The 20,924-nt window shown below is 43.7% G+C and overlaps 1 protein-coding gene across 1 annotated transcript in view; it reads left to right on the top strand.

Annotated features, from left to right (window-relative positions):
- The window catches only part of wnk4a (WNK lysine deficient protein kinase 4a), a 29,124-nt gene that overhangs the window by 547 nt on the left and 7,653 nt on the right, over window positions 1-20,924 (top strand). Inside the window, exons 2-13 of the mRNA XM_086016641.1 lie at window positions 1,234-1,774; window positions 11,913-12,085; window positions 12,170-12,390; window positions 12,754-12,911; window positions 14,845-14,933; window positions 15,009-15,228; window positions 16,712-17,033; window positions 17,271-17,401; window positions 17,684-17,757; window positions 19,449-19,584; window positions 19,682-19,798; window positions 20,646-20,819. Coding sequence (XP_085872767.1) covers window positions 1,277-1,774; window positions 11,913-12,085; window positions 12,170-12,390; window positions 12,754-12,911; window positions 14,845-14,933; window positions 15,009-15,228; window positions 16,712-17,033; window positions 17,271-17,401; window positions 17,684-17,757; window positions 19,449-19,584; window positions 19,682-19,798; window positions 20,646-20,819 — 2,313 coding nt within the window. The 5' untranslated portion in view covers window positions 1,234-1,276. The remainder of the gene's footprint in view (window positions 1-1,233; window positions 1,775-11,912; window positions 12,086-12,169; window positions 12,391-12,753; window positions 12,912-14,844; window positions 14,934-15,008; window positions 15,229-16,711; window positions 17,034-17,270; window positions 17,402-17,683; window positions 17,758-19,448; window positions 19,585-19,681; window positions 19,799-20,645; window positions 20,820-20,924) is intronic.

Raw genomic sequence — 20,924 nt, 5'->3', positions numbered from 1 at the left:
GTACGGATTTTAGAATTAATATTTTTATTTATAGTACTACATTTATAATCCACCACACCAATGCTGAAATCACAAATGACTGAAATGCTAAAATAAGCACACCAAACATCACAGGGCGGCTTTATAGTTGAAGAGTCAACATGACACATTGGGTCATGCGACTAACTCAACTGACCAAAATCAGTGTGTCAAATTGTTATTTATGACTAACTTTACTGACTGTAGTGGTTCTTTTCTGACGATTAACTGCTGATATAGTCAATGAGTTCTCAAAACTAACTCTAGTGATCATGTCACTGGGACAAGTTATCTACCGGGCACATTGGTGCGACTATTTGTTATTCACGTCTACCTCTAATGACAGGGCAGTTTGCTTCTCACGACTAAGTCTACTGACCATAACAGTTTGTTACTCATGACTAGGGCCCGGCCAATTAAATTAGCTGATTATGGTCCTTCGAACATAGGCCAAAATAATCGACCAAATACTTTATTTTTTAAAGTATTTTTTACCTTTATGTACTCTCGTTCAACAGGAGTTGTACACAAGTAACACTGGTTTCATTATTTATTGCACATATACCTATACAATAATCGTTCATCCTTCGATATAATTATAATGAAATTTGTTGATAAGGTAATTTTCTGGACCTGTCATTAAAAACAAAGCAAATCTTAATGTTTACGAGCAATGCTGAGGTAAGCAATGCAAAATGTGCAAGGAATTTACATTAAATGGGTAACACAAACGCACAGATGACAAGGATTAATGTCCTAATAAGTTCATTAATTAAATGCATTGCACCACGCAATGCATTCTGGGAACTGAATCTAGCAAAAATCTGCCTATAATTGAAGCCCATTGAAATAAATTGTAGGAATTAAAAATATACACATTTTATGTATTTTTATTATATTTAATTTTTTAATTATATTTTTATGTATTTTTTTTTTTTTAAGTATTCTGTATTTCCTCCTGGCAAATATTGGCATCAGCCTAAAAAAAAATCCATGCTGTTCGGGCCCACTTCAAGACTGATTAATGACCATCTGAGCGTGACACATTGTTACTGATGACGAGCTCTACCTATCATGTCGTAGTGACAGTTTGTCACTCACAACTAACTCGACTGGCTGTGCCCCTTTGGCTGCTTGTCACCCACCACTAACTCTAGTTGTCAAAATGTGACAGTGTGTCGCTCACGGCTAACGTGTGACTGTTTGTACGCGAAGGCACCTTCAAGTCCAGAGCAGGAGCTTGGTGGCCAGGCTCAGCATGTCACACGCCCAGGTGGAGATCGCCGGACGCGGCTTCCCAGGCTTGCAGCCGCACAGCCTGGGCGTGCGCCGCAACTCGTACGGCTTGCACAAGATCAGCGTGGACGTGGACTCGCCTCTCTTCAGCGGCGCCCTCTCCAAAGCTCTCTCCTGGTCGGCCGAGAACATCCTCAGCCTGCCCGAATCCCGAGCCGAAGAGGAGGAGGACGAAGCGAAACCCCGCGACGACACCCCGCCCTGCAGCCCACTTCCGGATGTCGCCGGCGAGTCGGACGGCGAACCTGCGCAGGTGAAAGGGCGGCGGGTGCCGCCTCTCGTGAAGTTGGACCCGCGGTGGGAAGAGGAAAAGGAGGACGTGGAGACCAAAGCGGTGGCGACGTCGCCTGACGGACGCTATCTTAAGTTCAACATCGAGATCGGGAGGGGGTCCTTCAAGACCGTCTACAAGGGCCTCGACACGGAGACCACGGTGGAGGTGGCCTGGTGCGAGCTTCAGGTAGGATGTCCTTTTATGGTCCGCTTCCTGTTCACATTATCATTGCTACTCTTAGTTGGGTGAGGACAACAAGCACTACAGAAAATGAATGATAGACTATGCCATTGGCTGAAAGGGGACTTTTCCCGTCTAAGCGCAAGAAAAATATACAATATAGTGATAGAACACATATTTCTTTTCTTGTCTTTTATCATCTGCTTAAAATATTTACAATCCAATCTTGTTCACAATTGGCTTGTTAAACACAAAGCGACGTCGCTCGTCTTCAGTTCAAAAAGTCAATAGGGGGGGTTGTCGTTGGAGAGGCGATCCTGATTCGCACGGGGGCGTGTGGTTCCTTGTCGACCTTGGAGCGGCTCCATGTCAAGTTTGGTCTTTGGTAATCTTTGTTGTCACTTACAACCAGGCCCGCTCTCCGTATGCCTTCAACACTTCAACATGCTTGTGTGTGATGTAAACAAGTCCCAGCAGCAGCTGCCTCCTGCCTTGCTTTGGTGGCTCAATGGAGGATTTAAAGGTTTAACATTGACGGTATCACTTTAGCCTGGCAGCCACATGCGCCTTCAGAGGTGCTGCCCTAAGCCATCGACAAAACCCCTGTGCCACTGACACACACACACACACAGTCGCCATTTTGATGGAGACAGTGGTTTTTATTACATGAACAAAAAGGGCGACCGCCAGCCACTTAGCTGGGCTGCAAACCAGGAAAACTACATGACCATGCACTTAAGCAGCAATCTACTAAACCGCACAAGGCAACAAATAATCAAACGTATTCATTAGAAAACTTGGCAGAGGTCATACAGTTTTAGCTGAATGGCAGGCACAGTGTAGATCAGGGTTCTCGGTCCAGTTTTTCCAAGGACCCACTCATAGTCCTAATGCCAATTAAATTAATGTTATAAGTAGTGGAATTAAAAAGTTTGCTTAAGCGAACGCCCCGCGAAACTTTCTTCCTACGGCTGTTAGCCGGTGGCCATTTGTGTTGAAGCGCTTTAAGCTCCCCTAATGAGCTTAGAGGTGGTTGATATGGTTACGGCCCGTGGTGGGTTGACCTCAGCATCTCCGCCGGAAATCTCCACCTAACGTGACCCCCGCCTCCACCCCCTGCATGGCACACCAGAGGCGTGTGTTGGTGGCTAAACAGGACCGAGGCCTGCCGTGTTGATGCAGCAGCAGACGGAGGTGCGTCACTTGCAAGTCATCTAGAACGGCGTGAGACGGCCAGTCGGGTAAAAAAAAAAAAAATCGTATGTTGAAAGGTGGAAATAAAATGCTGACTCTCAAATGTCATCAGTGTCCTCGGAAATCCTAAAAACACGCAGTGCAGCGTTGCTACAAATAGCAATCAATTGTCAATTGCTTTAAAAAAAAACCTTACTGTATGTCTTATGAATGGAGAAGTAGCTGAGGCTATCAAATTATTAAATTATGTTCCCACCTGGACACACCCACTTTGCCACACATCCACACACGTCAGTGCTCAAGTTTGTCAGTTTGCACAAGTCACGTCTGCCATAAAGTAACCCTCCATGACGCCCAGAACACACTAAGACAGTCCACCTTCATTGCTTCCTGTTAACAGACAGAACTTTTTTTTACGATACCGATTCCTGATTCGATATCTCAGCAATGTACTAAGGAGAGAAAATAAAGAGCTCATCCAAGTTGTCTTACATTTTTTTTTTCTGTCCCAACGCGACACCTTTTCTATGCTTAGTGGAGCAGTGGTTTAAACCAAGTAAAACATTTAAAGCCGCATCCCTTTGTGTGCGTCACCGTTACCACTTTCCCCTTGTTTTGCCTTTTAAGCGTAATTGCCATGAAAGCGCCAGACGGCCGTAAAAGTCTCTCAAAACACAAGCTTTATCAACCTCCAATGGGAGTATGTGCGGATGCAACTAGCATGAAAGGCTAATTGTCACTAACTGGAATTTTTGAGGTTGTTAATTAAAGGCTAATTAAGTATTATATATAATGTAGGTATACCTTACATGTTCCCTTTTTTTTGCGGGGGGGCTGGGGTTGTTTCTTAGATGTATTAAATGTTTTTTTCTTGTTTTACTCATATGTTTCATTATTATTTCCAATAAAATCAATTACCAATTGGAATAAAAAAGATACAGCTATAAATACATTTAAATTCACTCTTTTATAGAAAAGAACGGCTGCTAATATAAATGCTCGGTAGGCCAGATTAATCACCGCAATGTTCCGTATGTGGCCCCTGAGCCATAATTTACCCACCCTTGTCCTAGAAGATTTGTTTACGAGGAGCCTGGATGAAGGTAGAAAAAAAAAAAGGGGAAGCGTTTACGAGATGTACGTCAGAGGTGCAGCAGTAGCAGCGAGCTCATGTTTACACTTAAAAAAAACAAAAAACAGACTGGACAGTAAATCAAGAGCGTGGCACATTATCGTAACAGTGACATGGCACATGCGGGCCTCCTATCTGGCGACGGAGGCTCGTCGGCAATTATTCGTGTATGCCAGCACCACTTTTGACTCGCTTGTTTGTTTTGATTGTGCTTCTGTTAGTGTGAGTACGGGATGTGCCATTGCCAGCCAAGATAGGGCTGCTCTGCCATATAACAGCGTCATAGGCATTGCGTCCGCACCATAATCTCGGCCCCCATAATTAATCGACATATAGGGACCCCTCCGATGAAAATATGCATCCGATTTCTATATGTGCTGATTACGAGGAAGTGGGACTGCGATAACACAAAAATTAGGCAGAGTGTGCATTATCAAGGTTTTCGGTGTGCGGACTTTTTATCTAAGTGCTGCGTTTACGTAGTTAGTTGAAATGCCTTTGCTGCTGTGAGGCGCTGAGTGGAAAGTTGGCCCGCTGAGTGCCACTGAGGCCTTCTGCAAACGTCGGCTTTTACTTTGGAAAACGATTATTAACTTTTTGCCCTTTTTCTGACAAGCTATGGCCCAAACCGGCAACTGAATCCCCGCTTCCATAGTTAAAAGCATGCCTTCGCTGATGTGCACTACTTATACTAACATCACAGCTGCAAACGGGGGAGCCAGTTTACAAAAGCAGAGTCTGAGTTGCTGACTCAGCGATTTTGCTGCTTTATTTTATGACTTTTCAACCCCTCTAGCGACTCAAAAAAGCAACTAGCATGTTTAATTCACACTAATGTTAAATTGTTGAACATTTAAGATGTTAATTTATTAAGGACCGTGCTTTTGAACTGTACATGATTCAACGTTAATTGAATAACCACACCCACAACGAGTTTCTAAACCAATGACTAGAACACTTTGAAGCACAATCATATCAGAGCTAAAAGGTAAGCAGAGCTGCAGTGCTAGCACGGATTAGCATTGTTTTTTTTTTTTAAATAATGTTCGGCTCAGGATATTTGTGTTCGGTGATGTTATTCACTGCACCACCACATTCATTGGCACGTGTGGCTTGGTGATGAAATGCTGCATCCAGCAGTCGCAATGCAAAAAAAAATAAAAAAATGGATTCCATCTTAGGGTAGCATGGCATTTGATTGCACTGTGAAGTTGTCAGCAAATGTTGGACTTGACACGTTCCTGAGCCGTGGAACAACAAACAATTGTTCCTTACTGTTGTTTTAGCCCTAGAAAAGCGTAGAGTGTTTGAGCCGCCTTGAGTCACGTTGAAATCAAAATCGGCAACGTGAATGCTGATCGTGCGCCGCCATTCCTTCTTTCGTCTTTGCTGACAGAAGCTGGAGAAAAGGTCACTGTGTTTTCTTTTACAGTGTTGACAGTGCGAGGCGGCGCGAGAAACGTTTTCATGTATAGTGCGGCGGTCCCGCTTCCTAAACAAACCCTGAGCAGGTCCGTGGCGGTAACCTCCGGTCATTCCCGCCATGAATCGCCCATTACCCATTTTAGAGAGGCACGTGTGTTTTCTCCGTCAACACGACACCTTAATGTACTCGGGTCTTTCTTTTTTTAGGTGAGATTGAACGCGGCGTGCTCTCCTTTTTGGCTCCCGATGAGGCTGTGGGCATCAATCTTTCATGCGTGCCGGTCACGTGACCGGCGGCCTTTTGCCTAGCAGTGCTTTGTAAACCAGATCCACTCTTGGTACCAACTGGGACCTGATCCCTGTAGCTGAGTGTAACTGGACGCCGGTGATACTCACTATAGCCACAACACCTAATAACTTCCAATAGCCGTCCATCCATTATGGAAACGGCTTTTCCTCATTTTGTTGTGGGTGAGCTGGAGCTGATGGCAGCTGTTTGGCTGGCCAATTGCAGGGCACGTATAGACAAACAAGCAGTCAGAATTGAACCTAACTTGTTTGTTTTGGAATGTTTGAGTGAGTGCTTGGATTTAAAAAAAAAAAAAAAAAAAAACATAGTTGTGTGTTTCTATATGTGGAAGGAGCTAAATAACGTTATTTTTAGGAGCAATTTTGCTAATTATTGGCTTAATTTGAGAAGCATTTTTTTTACACGTTAATCCCAGGGACCTGAAGCAAGTGTTTTATTAAACAATCAAATACCACAATATAATAGAGAGGTTGAATTTAGGGCTGCACCTGTCAAATATTTCAGTATTCGAGTATCCTGCTGAATATTCTATAGAATAATTGTATATTCGGATAAACGATATTTTGACTTTACATTTCACTTCATAACGAACAACCAAAACAAACAAAGCTAAAAGTCAACCATTTTGTTCTGCAGCATCCATTTCACCATTTCTACATATGCATGCACACACTGAAATCTGCAGGCTACCTGAGTCCATTGAATACGATTGAAGAGCACACAATTGTCACCTCGGCCCTCCGCCGTGGCGGACACATGATACCCAACCGCGCAGGTTGAGTCCCCTGTGAGCACCAGGAGCCTTTTTAGACAGGCACAAATGTCTCACGGCTCTCGAATCTTTCTTAAACACGCACACTCCACTTGGAAAACTGTGGATTCGATTGGCTAACGCGATTGGGCTATTTCCTGTACGTATTTATTTACTCCTAAAATCTACTGGAAGGTTCTAATCGCCTCACCGCTTGCCCGCCTCGCACACACCCACTCGCTCCACTCGCAAAGCCGCAACTTGATTAGCCGAGTCGCTTGGTCTTTTTATTTCCTGTGTGTGTACGTTTACTACTTAGAAGCTCCTGGAACTCCCTTATGGCCTCTTACAATAGTCTCATAGTCTCCTGGTCAGGTCCCTCCTCTATATTTCTACTAGTTTAATTATCCTTTAGTAACATTTTAGTGCAGACCTGACAAATAAATGTTTGTCATGTCATTTCTTACACGAGAGGCTGGCAAGTTTTACAGGTCAGTAGGAGTGGGTGGCTGGCGGATCAGCGGCAGAAGGCTTAAGTGCAGTTTATAGATGCGCCTTTAGTTGGTTAGTGACAGCAAACATCAGCCAGGTTCAGGCCCGTTAAGAATAACCGAGTAAATAGGCTAATCTGGGCCTCTGAGACACGGTAATGGAACAACTTCCTGCGATACGCAGTGTACAGTAGTGTGCACATCAATACTTGTTACGGTCCTCTTATGTAGTGATTAGGGATGGCACAACTTTCCTTGATCGCGTCATTGGGGAAAATTAATGACGGATTTGTCATCATGTGTGATTTTTTTTTGGGGGGGGGGGGGGGTATTTTTTTCATTTTTGCAAGTCCACGTGAGTGAGGGCTAATTTTGTAGTCGTCCGTATGTGAAACTTGTCCCAAACTTTACGATGTGGTGGATGCGAGTACATGCCCTCGGTCTGTTCTCTGGAGACCAAATGTTCACCTCGCTAGCCGCACGTCAGATTCGGGTTGGAAGCAGCACACTGGCACCTCAGTGCTCACCCGCAACACACCTCAATGGCGGCACTGTGTGCGCGTGTCAATACAAAGTGTGTGTCAGTCAGCCTCGGACCTGCCAGGTTCCCGCCTCTTTGTCTTTGACCTTAATCCTAGACTTGCGGAGAACGTCAGGCTGGGTGATATGATCTTCAAATAGAATCTCTATCAGATTTTAAGTTGAGTAACTCTATTTCAAGTTTTTTTTTTTTTCAGATTCAAGCCATCCGCCATGCCCCTGATTTTGTTTTTCCTTCTTTACATGTGAACAAGCATTTTAGATACGAGTGTGGTATGGTGGCAGTGAACGCAACTCTCTTCACAACAAGCAGAGGTTTGGCAGATCGTAAACAAGTCTTGAAAAAGAGGCTTCTCCTAGCTGTTTGTTGCCACTCCCAGTTGAAATTTACTGTCAATTGAAACATAAAACAGAGCAAATTACACATCGTATTCTTAAAACAACCACATAGCTTTGACTTAATCAAGCCAGTTTAGCTAAATGCTAACAAACAATCCAAAACAACATACACTGGCTAACAAAAAGCATCAATTTGGGGCTGTCCTTAACGCTTTTAAGTAACAGATATAATCGAACACAAACGGTGCATCAACACACATAGACAGACAATATAACTCCAAAAACACTTTACAATTCCCCTCCTCACATTCCAGTACAATAGTTTTAAAATCAAATAGATTTAATTGAAAATGTGTTTGGTGTCCCATCCCTACAGAAAGTCATAGACATCGGTGGAGTATTTTTTCCCCCCCTAACAAGCAAGCAAACAAACCATCGTTGCGATGAAAGCAAAATCCCCTTGGCCGAGGTAATAAAAGCGACGCACTAAGCAGGCACTAGAGCCCCAGGCATTATTAGAGTCTCAGTGACTTGAAGTCATTTTTTTTCCGGGCCCGTTTTTTGGCACACCACCGCAAGTGTTTGCTGCTGTGCCCGTGCGGCGGTTGTCACAATAGGGCCGCTAACAGGGAGTAGGGGGGCGTTTTAAAGCCAGTTTAATGCTTCCGCCGTCCACGCCGCTTATGTAACAGCGCTCGTGTGGCACCGACCGGTCCCCCGAGGGGGTCCCCCCCCACCCCCTTAGACCCCCTCTGCTCAATCAACACCGCTCTCTGCCGCTAGCTTGCAGCTGCAAGAGACGATGGAAAAGCTGAGACACATTTATCCATGGCAATACGCTCGCTGGATGTTTATGCTTCCCTGTGCATTATGCAATACGCACTCCAGGTCTGCTTGTGTGCACACATGTGGGGGAGGTCTGTGTGTGGTTTTGGTTTGTTTCTTCTTTTGTTTTTTTCATTTAATGGCCGACATATTTATTTATATTTGAATCCAAAACACACAATTTATTGTTCATAAATACTGTATTGTCCTTTTTTTTAACTTTTTTTTTTCTAAATATTTTCTTTTTTTTTGCTGAATCTACTATATTTAATAGCTGTTTTATTGATTTGATGACAGTCATGAAATTAACAAATTACCAAAATATATATTCAACTGAGCACCATTCTATTTTCCTCCTAATTTTTTTTCATACTTTTAAAATATTTTTTGTTTTTCTAGAATTTTTTGAATTTTGAAATTTGTTTATTATTTATGGCTTATGTCATGAAGTCAACATGTTCAGTATTTTCCTTAAATATTTTACATTCTCTTCCCAAAATATTTTTCAATTATGATTACGCTCTCATTTTTTAAAATTATTTATTTAATGTAATGTCATTTAATTAACTCATTAACACATTATTTTTAAGGGGCGGTTTTCCTAAAAAAAATCAGAAAATTTATATATCGGTACTAACTTAATAATTCATATAACCTTTATAAATACCATATTATATTCAGCCTAATCAAAATTTTATTTTTATTTGATCACCAATGAATTGGTTTAATAAAAAAACTTTTTTATTTTTTTTTATTGTTAACGTGTTGTACTGTAATGTATTTTTCAAAATATTTGCTTGATTCTTTGCAGTTTTTTTCCCTTATAAAAATACAGAAACTGAAAAAATTTGGCAACATGTCTTTTCTTGGACATTATCACACTCACAGTTGTGTTCCAGTGTGTGTGTGAGTGTGTTGTTGTGCGGCCAAATGTGTCATGGAAATGTTGGACAGAAGCTCGCACTGCCGTCTCCAGACCCTTCCTTCTTTGGCCAACGCTTCATGCACTAGAACTCTGTTCTGTTGTCTGCTAGCGAAAGTCTTGGCAGACATTAGACCGCTCCGGCCTCAGTACAAGCACACGATTGCAATGTTCCATCGACATTCCCTAAGAATTACAAATGCAAATGGAAGTTGCTGCTATTGCTGGTAGAAAGCTTGCAGAAAAAAATATTTCAAGGCTTGTTTGGTATCAGGGGAAATAAAGAAAATGTCTCATTTTTGTGGCTTTCCGTAGAGAAGATGATTTACCTATACTCGTGGTCCATAGTGGAAAGTCGCCTTGGCACGACTTTTCTCTTACACTTGATGTATTCTGGAGGTTTGCACTCATGCGGGAAAAGCCAAGCTTGAGTAAAAAAAAAAAATATTTAAAAAAAAAATCCTGCGGTTTTGCCGTCTTAGGCTCATGGGACGTACACACTCAACCCCCAAAAGTGTCACGATCTGGATGCATGTACTCAACTAGGGCGGTAATATGGCCTTAAAATAAAATAGCAGATTTGTTTCCACAAAAATCAGATTTCCGCAATCTTTGCTTATAGATTTACAAGTTTTGCTCTCAAAAAAGTACATCTTTCATTCTATAAACAAAAAGTAATTTCTTTAGGTAAATATCGCAACATCACATATTGCAGGTTTTTTTGCGCAGCCCTAAAAAACAGTCCTGATAAATAAATACAATTTAATTGATAAATTCGATTTAACCACCTACCCCTACACTCAACAGGCTCTCCCATGTCGTGCCGCCGCCTTTAAGGAGGACTACCGTAATTAGATTAAGTTAGAAGTTCCAAACACGCCATTGCTCAACACCTACTTGTGTGTGTGTGTGTTACTGTAGATTTCGGCTACAATCTGCCGCCTGTAAGCTGATTTTTATCTCTAAGGACTGGCCTCTGAGCCCCCTAGCTCCAGGAGGCCCGCCTGACATTTGAGAGACACTCGGACGGGTAGCGAGGTGGGAGAGGGGGTGTCGGGTTTGGGGAGCGGGTTTCCTCGACTTGATTGTGAGCACAAACACACACACACACACGATGTTTGTATTTTTCCTAGAATTCATCCTGAATGCAGGATTCATGGCGGCAAAGTCTCCCGAGATGTTTCCGCTAAACTCATAAAATGCTCCATTCAGGGAACACGGAGGAAGCACAAGAAATGTCTTTGTCCGCGTGGCGTCATTGCAGTGTTGAAGTGCATGTATGGATTGGTGGTGGGGGGGCTCAAACCTGTAATGCCCCGCCCCCCCCCCCTTTTTGGAAAATTGCGGCGCTTATGCAACCGGGGGGTGGATGAGCTTGTGGTTTCCACTGCTGCTGCTAATTACCTTAAGTAACAGCCATTTATCAAACCACTGTTTGTATGAGTTATGTAATCATATGTGTCCCCCTGGGTGCTCCTTGAACATGCTGTAGACGCTGCGGGTTAACTCGTAGCATATGCGAAGTGCAGCTCGAGCGCCTTTTATGTTAGCTTTGCATTTGTTTCATTATTTCGTCAGCCTAATAGCCCAATTTTCTTCACGAATATTTTTGGGATAACAAGAGAATACAATATATTTGACTAAAAAGGAGAGTCCAGCTGCCTTTTACTCAGCTTTTTGTGTATTACCATGACCTAAAAGACTGAGAATTCACGCAAACAAAAAGAAAAATAACTATTTTTAGCATGCACAGTTGCACATTATTTTATAATCGATATTGTGACAGTAAATTAGGCTGGGGATGTTTTTTCCCCTCAGCACATTGTTATAAAATATAATGTTGCCACCAGCCAAAATATTATGTAAAACAAGACATTGTGGTTGTCTCCAAGCTAAGTGTTAGCATCTGCTAACCGCTGACCTAGTGATGTTATTATGAGGGTTTGATGTCATCTAATGTTGTGTAACAATATGACACTGTACCGTTTTTGTTGTATTTGCTTTTATTTTGTTTCGTTTTACTCGACTGTCTGCTGCCAGGTCAGCACCGCAAATAAGAATATATTCTCCGTTTTCTTACGTTAACAAATAAATAAATGAAAAACATTATGAATTCACAAGCCTCAACGTTAGAAAATCATAACATGATGCCTATCGTCGCCGATGTGAGCTAACTGTTCACCTATGTCTAATAATAATGCCTGCGATGTCGCAGACTCGTAAGCTGACCAAGGCGGAGCGTCAGCGCTTCAGCGAGGAGGTGGAGATGCTGAAGGGCCTCCAGCATCCCAACATCGTGCGCTTTCACGACTCGTGGAAGTCGACGGTGAAGGGCCACAAGTGCATCATTCTTGTGACGGAGCTCATGACATCCGGCACGCTCAAGACGTGAGTCCCAACCCACCTGATTTTGGCCGGGACGGGAAAACAGACTGGCAGTTCCATTATTTGTCTTTTCCTTTTTATCGGTAGCTATCTGAAAAGGTTCAAGGAGATGAAGCTGAAGCTGCTGCAGCGCTGGAGCCGTCAAATCCTGAAGGGGCTCCATTTCCTGCACACGCGCACGCCGCCCATTATCCACCGAGACCTCAAGTGCGACAACATCTTCATCACCGGGCCAACCGGCTCCGTCAAGATTGGCGACCTCGGACTCGCCACGCTCAAGAGCGCCTCCTTCGCCAAAAGTGTCATTGGTAAGCTCCGGGGACAAAAATGACTCCCGACTTCATAAATTAGTGGGATGCAACCCTTCCTAATCAATCAATTATTCAACCAATAAGACATGTAGTTTTTGTGTAATCCTGCTAACTAACTAAATACCTAACTACAAACTGACTTAAGTCTTAGTGTAAACTTGCAACCTAAGTAATGTTTCTAACCACCGAGCAAAATATAGTTGAGTTTGAAAGAACACCCTGGGGGATGAATTCTACCAATGACGATGGCGAGTCAGCAGGCATTTTGTCCACGCAATATGTACACCACAGCCTGAAAATGCTTTGAAATCAATCGAGTTTCTGTTCTTGTTTTAACGTCGCTGACCGCCATGTTGACAGGAACGCCTGAGTTCATGGCCCCTGAGATGTACGAGGAGAAATACGACGAGGCGGTGGACGTCTACGCCTTCGGCATGTGCATCCTGGAGATGGCCACCTCCGAGTATCCCTACTCTGAGTGCCAAAATGCTGCGCAGATCTATCGCAAAGTCACCAGCGTGAGTAATGCAACCCTCTTAAGGAGTCTGATGTTCTTCGTAAACGGCAGAATATCCTCACACGGGGCTTAGCAAGTTATTTGTGTGTGTGTGTGTGACTGTGCTTTAATCTCATCCTCTTGTCTTACGAGCAACTTTGTGTCAGTCAACTTATCGGTACACCCAAACACTGGGTGGAGCGCGGACTTTCGCCAAGGCCAAACAATACCAAAAAAGACTTGTTTGATTGATACATCATAACGTTCCACTCCAAACATGAAAAACCCGTTAACTGCCTAGCTAACTAAGTTTTGCCACTTACCCCACTAATTAGCTTACTAAATAAAACACTTAACTGTCGAAAGTAGTTTTTATGGAATTCTGCTGCTTCACTATATGTACTTGTGTACTTTGTTTTGCACAATCATACTGACTGATTAACTTACTCAAAGTAGTTTTTGTAACTAACTAATCACTGACTGACTTGGTAGCAGTAGTTTCGTAGTATTTTGCATAATCATGAGGCAAACGTCTAATGTGACGAGTCATGCTAGGTGCTGAGTTTCTGACGTAAATTGAAATGTAAAAAAAACATCGGAGTAGTGACATCAAGTGTCTGCACATTGGCGCCGACGGCACGACGGGCAGGAATGATGTGTTTTGGAAAATTGTGTCTCAGTCCGCCTGTGCTGCAGAAAAGGGCGTCTGTTTGTGCTTGGTTACATCACATATGCAAAGTTAGGAAGTGTCAAGGGGACGACGTCGGCTCGCGGTTCGAAAGTAGCGGCGTTGGAACGTCGGCACAGTTTCCCGCACACGTAGTAATTTTAAATTGCACACCCCATAAACGGATGCCAGCGTGCCACGGGGAGTCCACAGCGTGAACCTTACATCAGCTGCGGGGGCCGACTAACTGGCCCCTACAGGCCACATTATTAGGTACACCTGCACCAGCTAATGTAGGACTAAGCAAAGTGTGGCCCGCGTGTGACATATCGGCCCATGCCATACTTTAATCTGGCCCACAAAGTTTTTGTATATTGTAAGTAATATGATGAGAATATATGAGTAAAAATCAAATACATATTTTATACATGTGTTTTATTTTATGAAATAATTAATTAAACATTAAGTTACAATGAATAATACAAAAAATGAGTGACTCTTCTTTGTTTTGTTCTCGTTAATATCATTTTTGATATTATTAAAAACTAATTATTCAACATGTTAAACGTTTAACTTGTTTATTTCGTAAAACTCAAGTGTGTTTTTTTTTTTTTTTTTTTTTGGCCGCAAAATTATACCCAAACCCAAGCTAACAAGTTAGCCTCTTAGCTCCTCTCCAAACAAGCCGATGATGGAATCACGTTGCTCTACTATGCGACATATCAGATAACAACACGCGTAAAGCCGAGCGTTGCTGTGTTTTGACTTCACCTCGGCCTGCTGTTGCTCTGCGGGCCTGCAGATCTTTTTGACCTCTCCGCCGCCTCCTCCGCTTATCTGCGCTTCAGCAGGCTGCGCTAATCTAGCCGCATTCTCGTGATAAGGGAGGGAAAAAAACTCCCTTGTTCCTCGTGCTAGCGGCTTTCAGGTTTGCCACAGGAGGGTTTTTTTTTACACTTCTGAATGAAGACAGCAGTTTCTTAAGACACCAACATTTTTTTTGTAGTACTGTACCTAATTAGGTTAATCATGGTAGCCTAGGTCTGCTTAACTGTTATGAGGTGCATGTTTGAATCTCTGCTCTGGCCTGTGTGGAGTTTGCATGTTCTTCCGTGCTTGCCTGGGTTTTGTCCCTTCCAAATTCCCAAAACCTGCTTGTTAGATTTATTTAAGACTCTAAATTGTCCATAGGTGTAAATGTGAGTGTGAATGGTTATTCCCTGTAATTGGCGTGTTGTTTTTGTATCACAAATGCTGTGACCTTGTCTGTCCATGACTGTGTGCTCAGGGCATAAAACCTGATAGCTTCTACAACGTGAAAGTGCCGGAGCTCAAAGAGATCATCGAGGGCTGCATTCGCATGAACAACGATGAAAGGTATCCCCGTCCTCCCTCCTTCGTGACATCACACACGAGCTCTTCTAAATCAGAGTAAACCAAACGCCGACACAGGTACACCATCCAGGACCTGCTGGAGCACCCCTTCTTCCAGGAGAACCACGGCGTGCACGTGGAGCTGGCCGAGGAGGACGACACGCTCAAGTCGGGCCTGAAGCTGTGGCTGCGCATGGACGACACCAAGAAGCTCCACGGAAAGTACAAGGACAACAACGCCATTGAATTCCTCTTCGAGCTGTACAAGGACGCCCCCGAGGAGGTGGCGCAGGAGATGGTGAGGAGCACCAACACGCACCCACATTTTTTATCGCAAGTACAAAAAATATTTTGGATGATTTTATGTTTTTCAAATAATTAAAAAAAACAAAAACTCTTGACTTTTTTTGAAGATTTTTTAAAATATTTTTTGGTTGTTTCTCGCATTTAATAAAATAAAAAAAAACTAAAGATTAAGTCCAAGCAAATTTCTAATTTCATTTCTTTTTGTTATTGGGAACAAAAAATGTTTTTGTCGGTTTTTAGAGTCTGTAAATGCAGTGAGTTTTGTAGCTTTATTTTTACTGTAAACACCAAAAATATTTTGGTGTTTTTTTGTTTGTTTTTGTTTAGTTTTTTAACTAAGAAACTTTGGGATTGAGTAACCAAATGCTGAATTATTATTTTGTGTACAAATTGTGTGTATTACACTTTTTAAAATGAAATATTTGTATTTTGTTTGGTGTTTTGTTTTTAGTGAGGAATAAAAACACAAAACATACTTTCAAATGAAATCTGTACATGTTGGTTGGTTAGAAACCTTTTCATTTTTCCAAAGAAAGAAACTAACAAATATAAACTGGAGATGTCTCCCCTTCCCAAATTAGGATTGTTAGGGGTGGAGGAGTTGGCTCTGCTTCTATTTTGGCATTTCTTTTACATTCTTTAGCAATGTTACTACAAATCACAATTGATTTTTGTGCGGCTTCCGTTGCTATGTGGTCGTCGGCTGTCACAGTACAGAATGTTATGTTGAGTCTGTTGTGACAGCTAATGCGAAGCCTGAAGGGCGTGAAGAGAACACTCAGTGTCGCTCAAGGGCAGAGCCTTGTTTTCACTGGAACGAAATATGAGTAGGAAGGAGCCCTTTAATACCACCGTGACCGTAGAGGTGACTTTTAATGAAAAGCACTCGCTTTTCATCGAGATTAAATTTGTAATCAGTACGCGGATGTTATAATGCAACTCGGCTGTTGAGAGGCGGCCGGGACTCGATGTCCCGTTCGGCAGGCGCCAGCTGCCAAAACGCCGCTCGGTGGGACGTCACATGACCCGTCGACGTCACGGCCGCGTCCATTCAACCGCGTCATGACCCGTTCAGAAAGATGGAGTCTGTTTTAGTGGATTAAGTGTTTCTCATCTGAGTGTAAATGTTTATAGCATTCCTTACCTTATTGAAACCTTCAAAATGGCCAATATTCGTTTTAAAGCCTTTTTGCCAGTCTTTGTGTCAATTCCAGCCTTTTAAAAAGTGTTTTTCTTTCAGACAATGCATGCATGCACCGCGACACCTCCTTATGTTACAAAAACCTGTTTTTAGTAATTTGCCACTTTCTTGCATCGGTTCAGGCCATTAAAAATCACTTTAACTAAAAATTGACCATAATTTTACAGGTCTGTGTTCTAAACATGGTTCCTTACCAAATAAGGTGCTTGTGGACACATTGAACTGTTCAATATTATGCCCTGACCATGTGTGTGTCTCTGTGCTTGTTATGCAGGTGGTGCTGGGCTTTGTGTGCGAGGCCGACTTCAAGCTGGTGGCCAAAGCCATCCGGGACCGGGTGACGGCCATCAAACGGCAGCGGGAAAAGCTGAGGCGGCAGGCCGAGGAGCAGAGGCCACGTTCGTCCTCCCCGCAAGTCGGCGATGTCGCGGCCGCCGATTCCCCAGCGCCGCCGGCCCCCTTGCCTTCCCCCCTCCTGTCCCCCGTCACCAGCTCGGCGGACTCCGGCGTCAGCTCCGGCTGCCCCGCAGAGACGGAGGAGCCCGAGGCCGACCAGCACTTTCACATCCGCCACAACAGCCTCTCCTCGGCTAATTGTGCGTCTGCTTTACGTAATGCGCCTTGATTGTTAAAAATGCAGCACGCGTACACAATCGTTGGCTTGTGACTGACACAAGGAGCCACATGGGAGGCGTGAAGAACTCAATCTTTAGACTTACAAAATGCACGCAAATGTTCTATCAGGCTGAGAAAGTCAAGCTTGGGGTCATCAAGTGTGTCATGTGCATCTGTGTGTGCGCGTCACATGCTAACTCTGTGTTCTGTTGGGACAGCTGACTGCGAGACGGACGGCGACCTGAGCTCCTCGGGCCTTCAAGACCCCCTGGAGGCCACACCCCCCGCCTCCTACGCCCACTCGCCGACCACAAACGGCCTCTCCATCCCGGCCCTTCGTTTCCCTTCGGTGAGTGGGCCGACACTCGGCTCACCTTTTGTGCACAACGAACGCCGACCGGCCACTTCATTTAGTACACAAGACAAGTGAAAAGACACTACAGCCATACAGTGCTTTTTAAATTTTATTCATGCAATCACGGGACACAACAGTCGGTACACAATCCATCCATCCATTATCCTAACCGCTTATCTTCACAATCGCAGATAGAATCCTAAAACTCATTTGTTATCGGTAATATCCTTCAAAATAATCCCTGAGTATCTGAAGCCATTCTACATGTATCTGCAGAGCATTGCTGTATCCACCAACATGGAAACTGTCAAGCCAGGATCTCCGAGTGGCTTCAACTCTCCTGGAGACAGGTATGCAAGTCCTCTTCCTCGTCTTCCTCCTCTTCCCCGTCCACATCTGCCGGTGTGTCACAAAAGGCTGTGGAAGCAGGAAGGACCCCAGGTGGCTTTCTTTAAATGGCGAGGGATTTAGTGGCAGCTTTGTTCTCGGCGTGACAGCCCGCAGTGAACATGCAGATTGTTTCTGCATGTTGTGGAATCATGCGAAAGGGCTTCATAGCTTACACCAGTGGGATCCACAAGCTTGCCGGATTGCAGAATAATTAGGCATAATTTACTATAGGGTCCGATTTCGTCACTTTTTTTTTAAATTAGTTGCTAGACTGATTGGAAATGTCACTCAGTGGGCAAGCTTGACTGTGTTTTCATAAAGTAGCTGGTCGCTTCTCTCAGCCGTGTAATGCAATGCAATGCAAGTCAGCTAGCAACGATGGGTAAATATTTAATTCAATTCATTTTGGTGAAGTCCTTTTCTATTTAACAGATTCGCAATATTTAGGTTTAAACATTCAAAAAGTAAATAATTCCCACGGCCTTTCGGGTCGCTCATGGTAGTTATGTTTAATTGGTGTTCTTACTAAGAGGAGGCTTTTGGAAAAAATTCTCGCCTTGAAGAAGTACCTGGTCTTAAAACGTTTTGAAAACCCCTGTCCTGCATGCAGAAAAAAAGTAATGCTTGTAACTTGAAAGTAGCTCCAGGAGTCAGAGCTAAAGCGGATGATTCTTGCCAAGCCCGTAAATGTTTGAGCAGCCCGCGACGCAATTAGCCTCAGCGAAAGCTATTTAAAACATTTTTAAAAACACGCACACGGAATGTACTCCACGCTTCTCTGAAACCTAAAACGTGTTTATTGTATTTACTGAACTCCCATACTAGACAGACCAGATCCTCACGAGTACACATTTATTCACTTGTTTACACTTGAGCATCACATGCTACCGATGACAATTTAGTAGGATCTTGGACAAAAAGAACAAAAATTTTGCATGGCCACCTCTGTGCTTTCTGTTTGTTCCTTTGCTGCGAAATAGAGCGTGGATGCAATGACATCCTTCTAGGTGCCTGAGAGGCACATCGAGTTTTAACATTTTTAGTGTGCGCAATGCCGTCAAGGGCCGTCTTCGCTTTGTTTTCCTTTGCTACATTCCGTTTAAAAAAAAACCCATAAAAATGACCAGTAATACATTTGTAACATGTAAAGAAAAAACATTTCTCAATTAATCATTATATAAATACAGTTAGTTGTAATAAACATTACATAAATACACACATAATACCCCCCTTGCCCAAATTCAGCTGGGATAGGCTCCAGCTCAAGATGAATGGATGATTTTGGAGATTTTAAAAAAGGGAACGGGGCCATATGCTGGATCTGGTGGGGCACAGAGTAGACCCACTTGCCCCCTTGTATAAGATTTCCACTGAGTTCCGAGATTGGATTTAGGGAATGTTGGCTTTGGCACTAATTTGATGTTAACCAAGCACTTTGCTGATTGGCAATTTGTTCCTAGGCAGACTTCATAGGGCTCTTTTGTAATCGCCCCATGGACCAATGGGAAAAACTCCAAGCTAGGGGACCTCGATCAGGAAGTCACACACTTAAAAAATGAGTAGTCCAACAATGATCTGGATCTGGTGGAGCACAGCCTCCCCTTGCCCCCTAATGACAAGTCCTCGTTGTTGTTTTTTCCCTCCTTTGCAGCTACGCCTCCGACGTGACTTCCGGCCTGAGCGACGGTTACGAGGGCGTGTCGGAGAAAAATGAGAAATCGGTGGCCAGGCGGACAGCTGCCAAGCTTTTCAGAAGGCGGGTACGCTCCAGGCTGCGCATCACCGGGGTACGGTGACATCACATGTTCTGGGTCCTGTATACTTTTTCACACTTAAGACTTAAGCCTCATTGCTAATGGCATGTGGGCCCCAACTTCCCTGCAGCTGTCCGACAAGGTGGACCGGGTGGTGGAGTGTCAGCTGCAGACGCACAATGACAAGATGGTGACGTTCAAGTTCGACCTGGACGGAGACAACCCGGATGACATCGCAGCCGTCATGGTGGGTGACGGGCACCATCGCTACAAACTTCCGCTTAGTCCATCGTTATTCAAAGTGGGGTGCACACGATTTTAATTCAATAAAATCACACTTAATACAGGAAGGATCATTACAATTTTAAATAAACCGCTGCTTATCGCATCCTTTCTATCATGGCTCTTACGTTTTATACGACTGACTTGTTACCCACGAAATGAGCGACTGTTGATGGTATCTCGGCACAGCGGGTTGGCACGGAATGAAACCCTGCTGACAGCTACTCTGTCACCACGTCGGACTCGTAACGGCAACAACTGGATGAATATGCGAGCACACTGCCGTTACTCACCGGGAGACATTTTTCCCGGGAAGGAGTAATGAGCGAGGAGGAGGACGACAATTGATGGCTGGACACTCAAATAGAACGTTCTGTCCACTTCACGGTCACAGTACATTTACTCACGCTCTGCACGTAATGATCCATTTGTATGTACTATAAATACAAATTAAGTACTTTTACGAGAAGAAGCTGGACTTTGGCATTACATGTAAACACATTAGTGCAACTAAAATGGTACCAAAACATCATTTGACTGGGATGTTAACGAGGATGAACATGGCTAACTGCCAAAACAACTAACATGCCTGTAATTTGTTTTTGAAATAAACCACATTTAAAAAGCTGCAAAATTGGATTGCTTAACGTTAACCTTTAGCATCAGCCTTTTACTCTGAACCCACGTTGAAAACATCTCTAATTTCTGTACTTGCATCCACGTATTAGTGGCTAAATCAGTGGAGAAAGATGAGTGTGTTTTTTAGAGCACATTTAAAAACGGTATTTTTTTTGTATTTTTTTTTGCTACAGGTACACAACGAGTTCATCCTGCCATCGGAGAAGGAGGGCTTCATCTACCGAATGGGCGATATCATCAAGCGGGCAGAGGCGCTCATGGCCAAAGAGCAACCGGTGCACCCCAGCGGGCAGCGCCCCCCGCAGCCTGCCTTCCACAGCGCAGACAACCCACTGTCTTCTTCGCAGGTCAGCGACAGCGTGTTCTTCAATGGCCGCCTGCTCCGTCACAAACGTGACGTATAATCACCTCACAGGCTTGTGTGTGTCCGAGCAAGGGTGAGGCATTCCAGG

Source organism: Filicampus tigris, chromosome 19 (assembly GCF_054856515.1).
Source record: "Filicampus tigris isolate MCC_2025a chromosome 19, RoL_Ftig_1.0, whole genome shotgun sequence".
In the NCBI taxonomy this organism is placed as follows: Eukaryota; Metazoa; Chordata; class Actinopteri; order Syngnathiformes; family Syngnathidae; genus Filicampus; species Filicampus tigris.
The sequence above is the reverse complement of the archived record's forward strand: the minus strand, read 5'-3'. Positions and strand labels throughout refer to the sequence as shown.